Source organism: Nerophis ophidion, linkage group LG05 (genome assembly GCF_033978795.1).
Source record: "Nerophis ophidion isolate RoL-2023_Sa linkage group LG05, RoL_Noph_v1.0, whole genome shotgun sequence".
NCBI classification, from domain to species: domain Eukaryota; kingdom Metazoa; phylum Chordata; class Actinopteri; order Syngnathiformes; family Syngnathidae; genus Nerophis; species Nerophis ophidion.
The window spans coordinates 8,888,322-8,908,072 of record NC_084615.1 but is presented as its reverse complement, the minus strand read 5'-3'; the positions used below and the strand labels follow the sequence as shown (position 1 = coordinate 8,908,072).

General features: G+C 38.9%; 1 protein-coding gene across 3 annotated transcripts in view; it reads right to left on the bottom strand.

Annotated features, from left to right (window-relative positions):
- spock1 (SPARC (osteonectin), cwcv and kazal like domains proteoglycan 1) overlaps positions 1–19,751 on the bottom strand; it is a 322,462-nt gene that overhangs the window by 128,651 nt on the left and 174,060 nt on the right. For 2 of the 3 annotated variants that reach the window (XM_061899887.1, XM_061899888.1), the window contains exon 4: positions 4,196–4,276. The exons of the other annotated variant lie outside the window; for it this stretch is intronic. In XM_061899887.1, the coding sequence (XP_061755871.1) occupies positions 4,196–4,276 (81 nt within the window). The remainder of the gene's footprint in view (positions 1–4,195; positions 4,277–19,751) is intronic. 3 annotated transcript variants of the gene reach the window in all.

Here is a 19,751-nt window from a genome sequence, read left to right as displayed (position 1 = left end):
CGGCACAAAGCACCTACCATGTCTCATAGTCTGTAATAGTAAAACAATCACAAGTGATAGGCAGTCCCATGAGAAGATTTTCGCCAGAATATCACAGTCTTAATTTTGCATCTCACATTTCATGTTTGCCGGCACCAACTCTGAGGACGTTAGCGCTAAGGCTAACCCCTGGAAATAGCTCCGTGTTTCTGAAGGCTCTGGCTTTGATCATTTTCTGCGCATTAGCCATGCCTCTCTCTATCTGCGGCAGACGGCGAACAGAGAGCTGGGTTATCTCTCTCCTCCACGCTGACATCCCCACACATTACCTGAGACTTAGAGCCGAACGCGATTGCACCAAACACGGCCGCGTCACGCCCACGGTTTTATGGCAAACAGAAACTGCAGAGCGGTTAAAAAAAAACTTCATTGTAAATAAATGATCACTCCCAACAGTAGTGCATTTGTAGATTTCAAGCTAAGCTTTTATCCGTGATTAATTCTACTATTAAATAGTGCTTATTGGGATGATACGGTACAGACATACCTCGATTCAGGTGTGCCCCATTTTGAAAATATTTTGAGATAAGAGCTGTCTTTCGGCTAATTGGTATGCTTTCAGCGAGCAAAAACATGACAATGAGCATTAAAGGTAAAGTACCAATGATTGACACACAAACACACACACACACACTAGGTGTGGTGAAATTATTCTCTGCATTTCACCCATCACCATTGATCACCCTCTGGGAGGTGAGGGGAGCAGTGAGCAGCAGCGGGGGCCGCGCCCGAGAGTAATTTTTGGGGTGATTTAACCCCCAATTCCGTCTGTTCAAAATTGTTTGCGCTCTTTGAAAAATTACGAAAAAATTCCCGGATTTTCAAGAATTCCCATTTTTCAGGGACGTTTCAATTCATTCAGAACATTGAAGTCGTTTAAAAATGTTCCTAAAAAATTCCCGCTTTTTCCGAAATTCCCATCAAAATGAATGGGACATTTTTCAAAGTTCCACAATTCCCACATGTTTTTATCCAATTCAAACCATTTCAACTACAAAAAAATTCAGCCTGTTCAAAAATGTTTGCTCTCTTTCAAAAATTATTTGAAAAAAAAATTCCCGGATTTTCAAGAATTCCCAGTTTTCCCGGACATGTTTCCCATTCAAAATGAATTGGCCATTTTTCGAACTTACACCATCTCCACATTTTTTGATTGATTCAAACCATTCCACTCATCCTGCACATTTAAACGTTCATGTTTCCAAGTTTAAAAACAATTCCAGGAATTGCCAGAATTCCCGACTTTCCAAACCCTATTTTCAACATTTTTCCTGGCGACTACTCCTTCCACATTTTTCAACTCACTTCAACTTTTCCACTGTCAAAACATTCCTCTTAATCAGGACAATAAAACAAAGTGGTTTTTGAAATGGGAAAGTTCCCCGGTTTTCCCAAAATTCCAGGAATTCCATGACGCCAATTCTCAGTAAAAAATGTTACTACTTCAACATTTCTCGACCGATTTGAAAAAAATTCAACACCAACCATTTCAACTCAAATTCCCGGATTTTCAAGAATTCCCATTTTTCAGGGACGTTTCAACTCATTCAGAACATTGAAGTCGTTTAAAAATTTTCCTAAAAAATTCCCGCTTTTCCCGAAATTCCATGAAATTCCCATCAAAATGAATGGGACATTTTTCAAAGTTGCACAATTCCCACATTTTGTTATCCAATTCAAACCATTTCAACTACAAAAAAATTCAGCCTGTTCAAAAATGTTTGCTCTCTTTCAAAAATTATTTGAAAAAAAAATTCCCGGATTTTCAAGAATTCCCAGTTTTCACGGACATGTTTCCCATTCAAAATGAATTGGCCATTTTTCGAACTTACACCATCTCCACATTTTTTGATTGATTCAAACCATTCCACTCATCCTGCACATTTAAACGTTCATGTTTCCAAGTTTAAAAACAATTCCAGGAATTGCCAGAATTCCCGATTTTCCAAACCCTATTTTCAACACTTTTCCTGGCGACTACTCCTTCCACATTTTTCAACCCACTTGAACTGTTCCACTGTCAAAACATTCCTCTTAATCAGGAAAATAAAACAAAGTGGTTTTTGAACTGGGAAAGTTCCCCGGTTTTCCCAAAATTCTAGGAATTCCATGATGCCAATTCTCAGTTAAAAATGTTACTACTTCAACATTTCTCAACCGATTTAAAAATGTTTTAAAACCTACCATTTCAACTCAAATTCCCGGATTTTCAAGAATTCCCATTTTTCAGGGACGTTTCAACTCATTCAGAACATTGAAGTCGTTTAAAAATTTTCCTAAAAAATTCCCGCTTTTCCCGAAATTCCATGAAATTCCCATCAAAATGAATGGGACATTTTTCAAAGTTCCACAATTCCCACATGTTTTTATCCAATTCAAACCATTTCAACTACAAAATATTCAGCCTGTTCAAAAATGTTTGCTCTCTTTCAAAAATTATTTGAAAAAAAATTCCCGGATTTTCAAGAATTCCCAGTTTTCACGGACATGTTTCCCATTCAAAATGAATCGGCCATTTTTCAAACTTACACCATCTCCACATTTTTTGATTGATTCAAACCATTCCAGCTGTAACATATTCCACTCATCCTGCACATTTAAACATTCATGTTTCCAAGTTTTAAAAAATTTCCAGGAATTGCCAGAATTCCCGATTTTCCAAACCCTATTTTCAAAATTTTTCCTGGCGACTACTCCTTCCACATTTTTCAACCCACTTCAACTGTTCCACTGTCAAAACATTCCTCTTAATCAGGACAAAAAAACGAAGTGTTTTTTTTGGACTGGGAAAATTCCCCGGTTTTTCCAAAATTACAGGAATTCCGTAACGCTATTCCTCAGTTAAAATTGTTACTAGTTCAACATTTCTCCACCGATTTGAAAAATTAATTAAACACCAACCATTTCAACTCATTCACAACATTGATGTCGTTTAAAAAAATTCCCGCTTTTCCTGAAATTCCCATCACAATGAATGGGACATTTTTTCGACAATTACAAAAAATAATTCCCGGATTTTCAAGAATTCCCAGTTTTCAGGGCCATTTTTCCCATTTTTTAAACTTCCACAATTCGCACACAATTCCCATCCTATTCAAACCATTCAAACATCAAAATATTCCACTCATCCAACTCATACTTTCCCAAGTTCCAAACCTCATTCCGTTTTTCCTGAAAAATGTAAACTCTTTAATATTCAAACTATTCTTACATTCATACTACTTTCTGTCAGCATTTCACTTCAACTTCAGCATTGGAGCGTTCACACGCAATTCATTTAGGAATTGCTTCTTTTAGTTATATTTTAAATCTATTTTATCTTGATATTATATATATATATATGTGTGTATATGTGTATATATATACATATGTGTATATATATATATATATATATATATATATATATATATATATGTGTGTATATGTGTATATATATATATATGTATATATGTGTGTATATATATACGTGTATATATGTATGTGTGTATATATATATATATATATATATATATATATGTATATATGTGTGTATATATATACGTGTATATATATGTGTGTGTATATATATATATATATATATATATATATATATATATGTATGTATATATATATGTGTATATATGTATGTATATATATGTGTATATATGTATATATATGTGTATATATGTATATATGTATGTGTATATATGTATGTGTATATATGTATGTGTATATATATATATATATATATATATATATATATATATATGTGTATATATATATGTGTATATGTGTGTATATATATATATATATATATATATATTTAGTGGAACACACAATTAAAAGACAATATCAAATAGAAAAAAACTATTATATATATATATATATATATATATATATATATATATATATATATATATATATTTATCTTCTATATTTTATTCATCACTGCTGTAAAGCTCTTTGTTTACAACTGTGGTTGTTGTTGAAGTGTGTTATCATTTTTATATATACAGTTGATATTGTTTGGCATAGTATCATCCATGTGTGGAAATAATGATGTTAGAAGTGTTGTGGGACACAAACAGTATAAAAAGATAATCCTGGTATTCACTGGGAAATAAGTAAATAAATATATAAATACCTGAACCTGATTAAAGCAATTTTTCAAACTCACCATCCTGTACCGTTTGCTTGGCAGAACCAAAGTGGGATTTGGTCCCCGGGTGTTCATATCTTCCAGATTTAGTGTCTCGCTCTAAAAATGCACGGGAATATAAAAAAAAGAAGAAGAAAAAAAGAGAAAGTTCAGCATTGCCGAAGCCAATATTGCATCATAAATGTATTAAAAAGTTGCAAAGCATTTTGAATTATCTTCACTTCGTGAGTAAAGACAAATGAATAATTGATACCTTCTCCGTCTGGAAGAAGCTCCAATAATGACTTAAAAGCATGCATTTCTCATGTCGCCTGTTGATTGATCCCTTGACTGAGCGAGCGTTGCTAGGGAGACACCAAACCTCTGACCACGAGTTAAATGCAGTAAGAACAAGAATGTTTTAATGTAGACACATAGAATCATCATACTGCTGTGATTATATGCATCAAGTGTTTATTCAAGGCTAAGGCAAAAATATTGTGATATATATCGCGTATCGCGATATGGCCTAAAAATATCAAGATAGTAATAAAAGGCCATATCGCCCAGTCCTACCTAAACAGTCTTAAAGGCCCACTGAAAGTCACTACTAGCGACCACGCAGTCTGATAGTTTATATATCAATGATGAAATTTTAACATTGCAACACATGCCAATACGGCCTTTTTAGTTTACTAAATTGCAATTTTAAATTTCGCGCCGAAGTATCGTGCTAAAACGTCGCGGTATGATGACGCGTGTGTGTGACGTCACGCATTGTAGAGGACATTTTGTACCAGCTATAAGTCGTCTGTTTTCATCGCATAATTCCACAGTATTCTGGACATCTGTGTTGTTGAATCTTTTGCAAATTGTTCAATGTATAATGGAGACGTCAAAGAAGAAAGCCGTAGGTGGGAAGCGGTGTATAGCAACACAAACACGGCCGGTGAAAATATTGCATATTTTGATATTCTTCCTTTAAAAACAGTTTTTTTTGTGACAAGTTAAATATTTAAAATCATTATATTGACAGATAGACCTAATGTTGATCTACAGATTTAAAACTGGAAAAATAATAAAAAAAATAATACTGAATAATGACACATTTGTAATATTTTTGGTCCCCGGGATCAAGCCTGAGTGGAGGCCGAAATGTATATTGGTCATACATTAATTGTATTGGTTTTTAAAATTAAAAAAAATGTCAAAATGGCCCCCATTTGCTTTGATTTTTCAGTCTGCGGCCCTAAGTGGAAAAAGTTTGGACACCCCTGGTGTAGACAGAAAAGGGAGATCGGACGCATTTTGGCTTGAAAAGTAACTTTTAATTTAACTTTAATGTGTTGCAAAACATTGAGCCAATGTTTATGTCCTCACTATTAGGGATGGCTACCAAATTGGGTACTTTAATAAGCACCAACTGAATTTTGGTTGATACTAAGGTTGTACGGTAGACCGGTATTCGTATAGTACCGTGATACTAATGAATCATTTTTGGTACTATACCACCTCTAAAAAGTACCGGTACCCCCCCCCACCCTTCCCTTTTTTAAACGGGCATGACAGCGTTGTCGTCGCATCGTGACATTGCTGGTTCTACAAGCAGAGGAGCATGTTCGGCAGCACACAGTCACGGAGTACTTACAAGCAGGCACAGTGTGGAGACAGACAAGAGCGAATGGACGCGTTTTGGCTTAAAAAGTAAATATAAAGGTGAAGTTCTAGCACCGAATCGCCGTCAGGAAGAGGTGCTTTAAGTCTTTAAGACATGGCTAGCTAGCTAGCGGCTAAAGTCCTTTCGAAAATTACTAATCCTCGACTCCATGGCGAGAAAAAAAGGTATGTTTCTTACAAGTATCGTCAATAGCCAAACATGCTTCACTACACACGGTAGGTAAACAAACGCCATTGGTGGATCTACACCTGACATCCACTGTAATGATACCAAGTACAACATCATATCAAGTCAATACTACTATGATTACATCAATGTTTTTTTTGCATCAAAAAATCTAATTTTGTTTACATTATTTTTATAATGAGGACATGAGAACTTTGAATATGACCAATGTATGATCCTGTAACTACTTGGTATCGGATTGATACCTAAGTTGGTGGTATCATCCAAAACTAAAATACAGAAGAATAAGCGATTGTTACATTTTAACAGAAGTGTAGATGTTAAAAGAAAAGTAAGCAGATATCAACAGTAAATGGCCGTATAAATAACTTTAACACTGTTACAAATATGCGCCACACTGTGAACCCACACCAAACAAGATATCAACAGTAAATGAACAAGTAAATTGATAATTTTTTTTTTTTACCTCTTACATTCTACAAATAAAGTATTATTATCACTGCAGGAAGAAAAATAGCTGAACATGCTTCACTACACACCGGAGGAGGATACAATAGCTCGCCGGTGTCACCGCTAACAAAATCTAGCACGCATAAATGAAAACAAATGCCATGGGAGGATCTACACCTGTTTTTGACTGTAACGATACCAAGTACAGTCGAGTATCTCGTCGATACTACTATAATTACGTGGACATTTTTTGGCATCACAGCATCTTCTTCTGTTTTTTTTTTAAAATGTATATTATGTTCATAAATTCAGGAAATATGTCCCTGGACACATGAGCACTTTGACTATGACCAATGTATGATCCTGTTACTACTTGGTATCGAATCGATGTGTGGTATCGTCCAAAACTAATGTCAAGTATCAAACAAGAGAAGAATAAGTGATTATTACATTTGAACAGAAGTGTAGATAGAACATGTTAAAAGAGAAAATAAGCAGATATTAACAGTAAATGAACCAGTGGATAAATAATATTTTTATACAGCTTGTCCTTAAAAGTGTTGACAAAATAATAAGTAGATAAATGACTCAAACTGTTACTGAATATATCAGCAGCTCAATTAGGAGGCTTTTTTTTTCGTTTACTTACTACTAAAAGACAAGTTGTCTCGTATGTTCACTATTTTCAGGTGCAATGTTTGGTGAAAGCTAAAACCTGAGATGAGGTGGTGACTTGTCCACGGTGTACCCCCACCTTCCGCTCGATTGTAGCTTTTTAGCATCACCATACGTTTTTTTTTGTTTAAAAAAAATTCATATGATGATTATAAATATGTCCTCGGACACATGAGGACTTTGAATATGACCAATGTATGATACTGTAACGACTTGGTATCCCATTGATGCCTAAATGTGTGGTATCATCCAAAACTAATGTAAAGTATCAAACAGAAGAATAAGTGATTATTACATTTTAACAGACGTATAGATAGAACTACAGATGTCCGATAATATCGCACTGCTGATATAATCGGCCGATAAATGCTTTAAAATGTAATATCGGAAATTATCGGTATCGGTTTCAAGAAGTAAAATGTATGACTTTCTAAAACGCCGCTGTACGGAGAGGTACACGGATTACGGCTTTTGACACACACAAGTAAATGCCACGCATACTTGGTCAACAGCCATACAGGTCACACTGAGGGTGGCCGTATAAATAACTTTAACACTGTTACAAATATGCGCCACACTGTGAACCCACACCAAACAAGAATGACAAACAGAATTTGGGAGAACATCCGCACCGTAACACAACATAAACACAACAGAACAAATACCCAGAACCTCTTGCAGCACTAACTCTTCTGGGACGCAACAACGTATCCCAAATTCCAAGCTGCTGTTTTGAGGCACGTTAAAAAAAAAATGCATTTTGTGACTTCAATAATAATTAAAGCTGCAAGCAGCGATGGACGGGACTGATTGGGCTGCGGCCCCCGCGACCCAAGCCCGGATAAGCGGTAGGAGATGGATGGATGGATTATTACAGAGAGAAAAAGTTGTATACACATGTAGTATACATCAGTCTTTTAGATTCGTTACAAAGTCTTTCATCAACTTTTAATCAGAAAGGTTCAATCTCTCTCCTGTGCTTATTTGAAGCCGACACGACAAACGGCCTCAGAGGAGATAATGTTTGAAAAAAAGTGAAATTTTTTACCGAACTTTTGTATTGAAGGGGGAATTGCAAACTTCCTGTTGATTTTTGCTGGAGGTTGTCACTGCATGAAATATAGGTCTAAGTGAGACCTACATAGAAGTTTTTGTTTCATGTGTCTATGACATTCTTACTGGGAGTTAGAGACAGTTTTGTCTGTGTTTTATTCCTAGGGGGCGCTAGAGCGCAATTTTGACTTTTGGTTTTTTGATTAGATTGCAATTTTTGCCAGTCCTGATGTGTGTGTCCAATTTGGTGAGTTTTGAAGTATGTTAAGGGGGTCAAATTACAGCTCAAACAGGCGGCGGTATATTAAAAAAAGAATAAAGAATAATAATAAAACGCTAGAAATTCAATAGGGTCCTCTGTCCCAAAGGGACTTGTTGGCATTTTCTTCCATAACTTGAGTGGATTTATTTTGGAAAACTTTGTTACATTGTTTAATGCATCCAGGGGGGCATCACAACAAAATTAGGCAGAATAATGTGTTAATTCCACAACTGTATATATCGGCATCGGTTGATATCGGTATCGGTAATTAAGAGTTGGACAATATGGGAATATTGGATATCGGCAAAAAAGTCATTGTCGAACATCTTTAGATAAAACATGTTAAAACAGAAAATAAGCAGATATTAACAGTAAATAAACAAGTAGATTAATAATGAGTTTTTGCAGATTGTCCTTAATGATGATGACAGAATAATATAATAATAAATGACACAATATGTTACTGAATATGTCAGCAGGCTGAATTAGGAGCCTTTGTTTGTTGACTTACTACTAAAAGACAAGTTGTCTAGTATGTTCACTATTTTATTTACACAGAGAAAAAGTTGTATACACATGTAGTATACATCAGTCTCTTAGTTTCGTTATAAACTATTTCATCAACTTTTAATCAGAAAGGTTCAATCTCTCTCCTGTGCTTATTTGAAGCCGACACGACAAACGGCCTCAGAGGAGATAATGTTTGAAAAAAAGTGAAATTTTTTACCAAACTTTTGTATTGAAGGGGGAATTGCAAACTTCCTGTTGATTTTTGCTGGAGGTTGTCACTGCATGAAATATAGGTCTAAGTGAGACCTACATAGAAGTTTTTGTTTCATGTGTCTATGACATTCTTACTGGGAGTTAGAGACAGTTTTGTCTGTGTTTTATTCCTAGGGGGCGCTAGAGCGCAATTTTGACTTTTGGTTTTTTGATTAGATTGCAATTTTTGCCAGTCCTGATGTGTGTGTCCAATTTGGTGAGTTTTGAAGTATGTTAAGGGGGTCAAATTACAGCTCAAACAGGCGGCGGTATATTAAAAAAAGAATAAAGAATAATAATAAAACGCTAGAAATTCAATAGGGTCCTCTGTCCCAAAGGGACTTGTTGGCATTTTCTTCCAAAACATGAGTGGATTTATTTTGGAAAACTTTGTTACATTGTTTAATGCATCCAGGGGGGCATCACAACAAAATTAGACATAATGTGTTCATTCCACAACTGTATATGTCGGCATCGGTTGATATCGGTATCGGTAATTAAGAGTTGGACAATATGGGAATATCGGATATCGGCAAAAATGCCATTATCGAACATCTCTAGATTGAACATGTTAAAACAGAAAATAAGCAGATATTAACAGTAAATAAACAAGTAGTTGAATAATGAGTTTTTGCGGATTGTCCTTAATGATGATGACAGAATAATATAATAATAAATGACACAATATGTTACTGAATGTCAGCAGACTAAATTAGGAGCCTTTGTTTGTTGACTTACTACTAACAGACAAGTTGTCTAGTATGTTCACTATTTTATTTACACAGAGAAAAAGTTGTATACACATGTAGTATACATCAGTCTCTTAGTTTCTTTATAAACTATTTCATCAACTTTTAATCAGAAAGGTTCAATCTCTCTCCTGTGCTTATTTGAAGCCGACACAACAAACGGCCTCAGAGGAGATAATGTTTGAAAAAAAGCGACATTTTTTACCGAACTTTTGTACTGAAGGGGGAATTGCAAACTTCCTGTTGATTTTTGCTGGAGGTTGTCACTGCATGAAATATAGGTCTAAGTGAGACCTACCTAGAAGTTTTTGTTTCACATTTCTATGACATTCTTACTGGGAGTTAGAGACCGTTTTGTCTGTGTTTTATTCCTAGGGGGCGCTAGAGCGCAATTTTGAGTTTTTTTTTTTTTTATATTAGATTGCAATTTTTGCCAGTCCTGACGGGTGTGTCCAATTTGGTGAGTTTTGAAGCATGTTAAGGGCTTCAAATTACAGCTCAAACAGGCGGCGGTATATTAAAAAAGAATAAAGAATAATAATAAAACGCAAGAAATTCAATAGGGTCCTCTGTCCCAAAGGGACTTGTTGGCATTTTCTTCCATAACTTGAGTGGATTTATTTTGGAAACCATTGTTACATTGTTTAATGCATCCAGGGGGGCATCACAACAAAATTAGGCAGAATAATGTGTTAATTCCACAACTGTATATATCGGCAACCGCTGATATCGGTATCGGTAATTAAGAGTTGGACAATATGGGAATATCGGATATCGGCAAAAATGCCATTATCGAACATCTCTAGATAGAACATGTTAAAACAGAAAATAAGCAGATATTAACAGTAAATAAACAAGTAGATGAATAATGAGTTTTTGCGGATTGTCCTTAATGATGTTGACAAAATAATATAATAATAAATGACACAATATGTTATGGAATATGTCAGCAGACTAAATTTGGAGCCTTTATTTGTTGACTTACTACTAAAAGACAAGTTGTCTAGTATGTTCACTATTTTATTTACACAGAGAAAAAGTTGTATACACATGAAGTATACATCAGTCTCTTAGTTTCGTTATAAACTATTTCATCAACTTTTAATCAGAAATGTTCAATCTCTCTCCTGTGATTATTTGAAGCCGACACGAGAAACGGCCTCAGAGGAGATAATGTTTGAAAAAAAGCGAGATTTTTTACCGAACTTTTGTATTGAAGGGGGAATTGCAAACTTCCTGTTGATTTTTGCTGGAGGTTGTCACTGCATGAAATATAGGTCTAAGTGAGACCTACATAGAGGTTTTGTTTCACGTGTCTATGACATTCTTACTGGGAGTTAAAGACAGTTTTGTCTGTGTTTTATTCCTAGGGGGCGCTAGAGCGCAATTTTGACTTTTGGTTTTTTGATTAGATTGCAATTTTTGCCAGTCCTGATGTGTGTGTCCAATTTGGTGAGTTTTGAAGGATGTTAAGGGGGTCAAATTACAGCTCAAACAGGCGGCGGTATATTAAAAAAGAATAAAGAATAATAATAAAACGCTAGAAATTCAATAGGCTCCTCTGTCCCAAAGGGACTTGTTGGCATTTTCTTCCATAACTTGAGTGGATTTATTTTGGAAAACTTTGTTACATTGTTTAATGCATCCAGGGGGGCATCACAACCAAATTAGGCAGAATAATGTGTTAATTCCACAACTATATATATCGGCAACCGCTGATATCGGTATCGGTAATTAAGAGTTGGACAATATGGGAATATCGGATATCGGCAAAAATGCCATTATCGAACATCTCTAGATAGAACATGTTAAAACAGAAAATAAGCAGATATTAACAGTAAATAAACAAGTAGATGAATAATGAGTTTTTGCGGATTGTCCTTAATGATGTTGACAAAATAATATAATAATAAATGACACAATATGTTATGGAATATGTCAGCAGACTAAATTTGGAGCCTTTGTTTGTTGACTTACTACTAAAATACAAATTGTCTAGTATGTTCACTATTTTATTTAAACCTTATTATTTTGTACCTTTAGATTATTATTTTGTACCTTAAGATTTTTTGTTAAAATAAAGCCGATAATGCCATTTTTTTTCGGAAAGTACAGACAAGTATCAAAATACATGTTGGTACCGGTACCAAAATATTGGCATCAGGACGATACCACTTCATTGTCAGGTGACCTAGTTTTAATGAGTCTTCCCCATGATGAACATCAGGTGTGTCGCATGTTCTGAGGCACTTTAATGAAAAGCATGTTTCCAATTCTTAGACGGAGCATCCAGATGGTCTCAGCTGGCAATAAATACTAGCAAATGTCCGCTTTAACAAGGTCAATTAAACAGCAGCTGTGCCAGGAGGTGTCGCAAGGAACAACACGCCGTTGTTGGCGAGACACAGTTTACCCCAAAAAAAAGAATAATCCTCAATATTGCAAGACTTTTTCAGCTTTGCCTTGCACTTCTTTATTATTTTTTGTTTTATTAAGTTAGTGTTTTTCCTGAATTTAGTATTAAGAGAATTACCATATGCATAATTGAAATCATTTTCACTGTAAACCAGGGGTCACCAACGCGGACCAGGTGGCCCGTAAGGACCAGAAGAGTCGCCTGCTGGCCTGTTCTAAAAATAGCTCAAATAGCAGCACTTACCAGTGAGCTGCCTCTATTTTTTTATTTTTTTATTTACTAGCAAGCTGGTCTCACTTTGCTTGACATTTGTAATTCTAAGAGAGACAAAACTCAAATAGAATTCGAAAATCCAAGAAATTTTTTTTAAATACTTGGTCTTCACTTGTTTAAATAAATTCATTCATTTTTTTACTTTGCTTCTTATAACTTTCAGAAATGCAATGTTAGAAAAAAAATACAACCTTAAAAATAATTGTAGGATTTTTAAACACATATACTTTTTTACCTTTTAAATTCCTTCCTCTTCTTTCCTGACAATTTAATTCAATGTTCAAGTAAATTATTTTATTGCAAAAAAATAATAAATACATTTTGATTTAATTCTTAAGTTTAGCTTCTGTTTTTTCGACGAAGAATATTTGTGAAATATTTCTTCAAACTTATTATGATTAAAATTCAAAAAAAAAATTCTGGCTAATCTAGAAAATCTGTAGAATCAAATTTAAATCTTGTTTCAAATTCCTTTGAATTTCTTAAAAAAAAATTGGGTGGGAAAATCTAGAAGTATTGATGATTTGTCTCTGTTTGAAGTACAGCTCGGTCCAATTTGTTATATATTCTAACAAAGTGCAGATTGGGTTTTAGCCTATTTAAAACATGTCATCAAAATATATATATTTATTGTGAGAAATCATTAAGATGATCAGTGTTTCTACAAAGGTAAATATCAATAATTATTAATAATAACATAGAGTTAAAGGTAAATTGAGCATATTGCTATTTAAGGCTATTTAAGGCAATTTATTTAAGTGTGTATCAAACTGGTAGCCCTTTGCATTAATCAGTACCGAAGAAGTAGCTCTTGGTTTCAAAAAGGTTGGTGACCCCTGCTGTAAACCATACTTGCAAACTCTCCCGAATTTTCCAGGAGACCCCCGAATTTCAGTGCCGGGACAACCATCCATCCATCCATCTTCTTCCGCTTATCCGAGGTCGGGTCGCGGGGGCAACAGCCTAAGCAGGGAAACCCAGACTTCCCTCTCCCCAGCCACTTCGTCTGGCTCTTCCCGGGGGATCCCGAGGCGTTCCCAGGCCAGCCGGGAGACATAGTCTTCCCAACGTGTCCTGGGTCTTCCCCGTGGCCTCCTACCGGTTGGACGTGGCCTAAACACCTCCCCTCGGGAGGCGTTCGGGTGGCATCCTGACCAGATGCCCGAACCACCTCATCTGGCTCCTCTCGATGTGAAGGAGCAGCGGCTTTACTTTGAGCTCCTCCCGGATGACAGAGCTTCTCACCCTATCTCTAAGGGAGAGCCCCGCCACACGGCGGAGGAAACTCATTTCGGCCGCTTGTACCCTGGATCTTGTCCTTTCGGTCATAACCCAAAGCTCATGACCATAGGTGAGGATGGGAACGTAGATCGACCGGTAAATTGAGAGCTTTGCCTTCCGGCTCAGCTCCTTCTTCACCACAACGGATCGGTACAACGTCCGCATTACTAAAGACGCCGCACCGATCTGCCTGTCGATCTCACAATCCACTCTTCCCCCACTCGAGAACAAGACTCCTAGGTACTTGAACTCCTCCACTTGGAGCAGGGTCTCCTCCCCAACCCGGAGATGGCACTCCACCCTTTTCCGGGCAAGAACCATGGACTCGGACTTGGAGGTGCTGATTCTCATTCCGGTCGCTTCACACTCGGCTGCGAACCGATCCAGTGAGAGCTGAAGATCCCGGTCAGATGAAGCCATCAGGACCACATCATCTGCAAAAAGCAGAGACCTAATCCTGCGGTCACCAAACCGGAACCCCTCAACGCCTTGACTGCGCCTAGAAATTCTGTCCATAAAAGTTATGAACAGAATCGGTGACAAAGGACAGCCTTGGCGGAGTCCAACCCTCACTGGAAACGTGTCCGACTTACTGCCGGCAATGCGGACCAAGCTCTGACACTGATCATACAGGGAGCGGACCGCCACAATAAGACAGTCCAATACCCCATACTCTCTGAGCACTCCCCACAGGACTTCCCGAGGGACACGGTCGAATGCCTTCTCCAAGTCCACAAAGCACATGTAGACTGGTTGGGCTGCCTCCCATGCACCCTCAAGGGTGCATGGGAGGCAGCCATTCTCAGGAGAATGGTTGCCAGGACAACCATTCTCCTGAATTTCTCCCCATTTCCAGCCGGACAACAAGGCACGCCCTGTCCAGGTCCGCATGGACCTGAGTGAGGACAGCACTCAGCATCAAGCGTTGGAATTGGGGGTTAAATCACCAAAAATGATTCCCGGGCATGGCCACTGCTGCTGCTCACTGCTCCCCTCACCTCCCAGGGGGTGATGAAGAGGATGGGTCAAATGCAGAGGACACATTGCACCACACTTAGTGTGTGTGACAATCATTGGTACTTTAACTTTACTTTAAATGAGAAAATCTTTGCAAAATTTGAAGTAAAGTTGGTCTATGGACATTAAAATGCTGCTTCTGAGATGTTAAAGGGGAACATTATCATAATTTCAAAAGGGTTAAAAACAATAAAAAATAGTTCCCAGTGGCTTGTTGTATTTTTTTAAGTTTTTTCAAAATTTTACCGGTCTCGGAATATCCCTAAATAAAGCTTTAAAGTGCCTTATTTTCGCTATCTTCGAAACCACTATCCATTTCCATGTAACGTCACACAGTGCTGCCAATGTAAACAAACAATGGCGAATAGCACAGCAAGATATAGTGACATTAGCTCGGATTCAGACTCGGATTTCAGCGACTTAAGCGATTCAACAGATTACGCATGTATTGAAACAGATGGTTGGAGTATGAAAGTATTGAAGAAGAAACTGAAGCTATTGAGCGAATAGCTATTGACGCTATTCATAGCCATAGCATGGCCGAATAGCTGCGTTAGCATCGCCGGTAAAATGTGCGGACCAAACGATCAGGACTTTCGCATCTTGTGACACTGGAGCAACTTAAATCCGTCGATTGGTAAGTGTTTGTTTCGCATTAAATGTGGGTGGGAGGAAATGTAATATAGTTGCAAATGCATCTGCAGGTTATCCATACATCTCTGTGCCATGTCTGCTTTAGCACCGCCGGTAAATAGCATGTTAGCATCGATTAGCGTAGCATGTTAGCATCGATTAGCTAGCAGTCAACATCAACAAAACTCACCTTTGTGATTTCGTTGACTATCGTTACAAATGCATCTGCAGGTTGTCCATACATCTCTGTGCCATGTCTGCTTTAGCACTGCCGGTAAATAGCATGTTAGCAACGATCAGCTAGCAGTCACGCCGCGACCAAATATATCTGATTAGCACATAAGTCAACATCAACAAAACTCACCTTTGTGATTTCGTTGACTATCGTTGCAAATGCATCTGCAGGTTATCCATACATCTCTGTGCCATGTCTGCTTTAGCATCGCCAGTAAAATGTGGAGCCACTTTGGCACATTCAACGGGGGTCTGGCGGCAGACACTTTCTCATCTTTGGGCCAGTGGTGCAACTTGAATCCCTCCCTGTTAGTGTTGTTACACCCTCCGACAACACACCGTCGAGGCATGATGTCTCCAAGGTTCCAAAAAATAGTCGAAAAAACTGAAAATAACAGAGCTGAGACCCAACGTTTACAATGTGTTGACAATGAAAATGGCGGCTGTGTTACCTCGGCAACGTCACATTCTGACGTCATCCCCTCCAGAGCGATAAACAGAAAGGCGTTTAATTCGCCAACATTTACCCATTTAGAGTTTGGAAATCGGTTAAAAAAATATATGGTCTTTTTTCTGCAACATCAAGGTATATATTGACGCTTACATAGGTCTGGTGATAATGTTCCCCTTTAAAGGCATGAGATGCAAGGGTGAAGGTTGGGATGTTACCAACATGAATCAATCTCTGATTCATATTTAAGTACTGAGAGAAAGTCATCTCCTGTGAGGTTTTGTGTCAATAAGGTAATTGTTCAGCTGGGTCACTGAAGTTGTCCTCACTGCAAGGAATCTCATTGGTCTTTTTTTACCGGCTTTGTTGCACCTCTACACACCGTCACCTTCTTCATCTTTGCCACGGACACATGCTGCTCTTCAGCCTGAGGGCCGCTGCAAGACCCCGGGCCATGACTGCCCGCTAGCTGGAGTTTATTTAGCCTCTCTCACAATCATCACTGGGGGCTCCTTGGCTCTGAGGCACAAGGGGCAGAAACCCAACACAGACACACACCATCATTATCGTTATAGTAGGGGAGAAATACAAGAACACACACACACACACACACACACACACACACACACACACACACACACACACACACACACACACACACACACACACACACACACACACACACACACACACACAAACACACACACACACATACATACATGTCTTTCCGACTTTGTGGGGACCCACGTTTGGTTAGTAGGTTGTGAGGGCCCCCCTTTCCACTATAGCTAGAGGGATGAAAAATATATCCAGCACTAGATGGGAGTAGAGACTTGCAAGAAATACAAGAACACACACACACACACACACACACACACACACACACACACACACACACACACACACACACACACACACACACGTCGTGCCAACTTTGTGGGGACCCACGTTTGGTTAGTAGGTTGTGAGGGCCCCCCTTTCCACTATAGCTAGAGTGATGAAAAATATATCCAGCACTAAATGGGAGTAGAGAGTTGCAAGAAATACAAGAACACACACACACGTCGTGCCGACTTTGTGGGGACCCACGTTTGGTTAGTAGGTTGTGAGGGGCCCCCCTTTCCACTATAGCTAGAGGGATGAAAAATATATCCAGCACTAGATGGGAGTAGAGAGTTGCAAGAAATACAAGAACACACACACACACACACACACACACACACACACGTCTTTCCGACTTTGTGGGGACCCACGTTTGGTTACTAGGTTGTGAGGGCCCCCCTTTCCATTATAGCTAGAGTGATGAAAAATATATCCAGCACTAGATGGGAGTAGAGAGTTGCAAGAAATACAAGACACACACACACACACACACACGCACACACACACACACACACACGCACACACACACACGTCTTTCCGACTTTGTGGGGACCCACGTTTGGTCACTAGGTTGTGAGGGCCCCCCTCTCCATTATAGCTAGAGTGATGAAAAATATATCCAGCACTAGATGGGAGTAGAGAGTTGCAAGAAATACAAGAACACACACACACACACACACACACACACACACACACACACACACACACACACACGTCTTTCCGACTTTGTGGGGACCCACATTTGGTTACTAGGTTGTGAGGGCCCCCCTTTCCACTATAGCTAGAGTGATGAAAAATATATCCAGCACTAGATGGGAGTAGAGAGTTGCGAGAAATACAAGAACACACACACACACACACACACACACACACACACACACACACACACACACACACACACACACACACACACACACACACACACACACACACACACACACACACACACACGTCGTGCCAACTTTGTGGGGACCCACGTTTGGTTAGTAGGTTGTGAGGGCCCCCCTTTCCACTATAGCTAGAGTGATGAAAAATATATCCAGCACTAAATGAGAGTAGAGAGTTGCAAGAAATGCAAGAATACACACACACACACACACACACACACACACACACACACACACACACACACACACACACACACACACACACACACACACACACACACACACACACACACACACACTCAGAGCTTTGTTCATCTGCACTTAAAGCAGCATGTTGAGCATCATGACTACAGTCAGATAAAAGTTTCACGCTGCTTTTGTGTGTTTTCCTTAACCAAAGGTGCAGAGTTGACAATAGACTCTCTAAACTGAGACTTTGTGTGCACACAATCATCCCATCTTTATCTCAACGTCTTTTGGCCACTCCAGGCTAACCACAATTTGTTTCCATGCTCCTTTTGCCCTTAAGACATGTTGCTATGTCTGAATCAGCACAATCCATTCTCTGTAGGGCAGGGGTCCCCAAACTACAGCCCTCTGGCCGGATGCGGCCCGCCAGCGTCAAAAATCTGGCCCGCGGGAAGTCCCAAGTTTAAAACAACAACAAAACTTTAAAACAACAACAAAAAAAACTAAAAACAATCCATCCATCCATCATCTTCCGCTTATCCGAGGTCGGGTCGCGGGGGCAGTAGCCTAAGCAGACTTCCCTATCTCCAGCCACTTCGTCTAGCTCTTCCCGGGGGATCCCGAGGGGTTCCCAGGCCATAGTCTTCCCAACGTGTCCTGGGTCTTCCCCGTGGCCTCCTACCAGCTGGACGTGCCCTAAACAAATCCCTAGGGAGGCGTTCGGGTGGCATCCTGACCAGATGCCCGAAAAAAAAACAATATTTTTAAAAAAAATTGTTATTTTAAAAAAATGTGTCCTTTCTAGGGGCAGCACGGTGGGTGAGGGGTTAGTGCGTCTGCCTCACAATATGAAGGTCCTGCAGTTCTGGGTTCAATCCCGGGTTTGGGTCTTTCTGTGTGGAGTTTGCATGTTCTCCCCGTGACTGTGTGGGTTCCCTCCGGGTACTCCGGCTTCCTCCCACCTCCAAAGACATGAACCTGGGGATAGGTTGATTGGCAACACTAAATGGTCCCTAGTGTGTGAATGTTGTCTGTCTATCTGTGTTGGCCCTGCGATGAGGTGGCGACTTGTCCAGGGTGTACCCCGCCTTCCGCTCGATTGTAGCTGAGATAGTCCAGTCCATAGTGGGTCTAACATAATAGTGTGAGAGTCCAGTCCATAGTGGATCTAACATAATAGTAAGAGTCCAGTCCATAGTGGATCTAACATAAGAGTCAGAGTCCAGTCCATAGTGGATTTAACATAACAGTCAAAGTCCAGTCCATAGTGGATCTAACATAATAGTGAGAGTCCAGTCCATAGTGGATCTAACATAATAGTGAGAGTCGGTCCATAGTGGATCTAACATAATAGTGAGAGTCCAGTCCATAGTGGATTTAACATAATAGTGAGAGTCCAGTCCATAGAGGATTTAACATAATAGTGAGAGTCCAGTCCACAGTGGGGCCAGCAGGAGACCGTCCCGAGCAGAGACGGGCCAGCAGCACAGAGATGTCCCCAACCAATGTATGTAAAA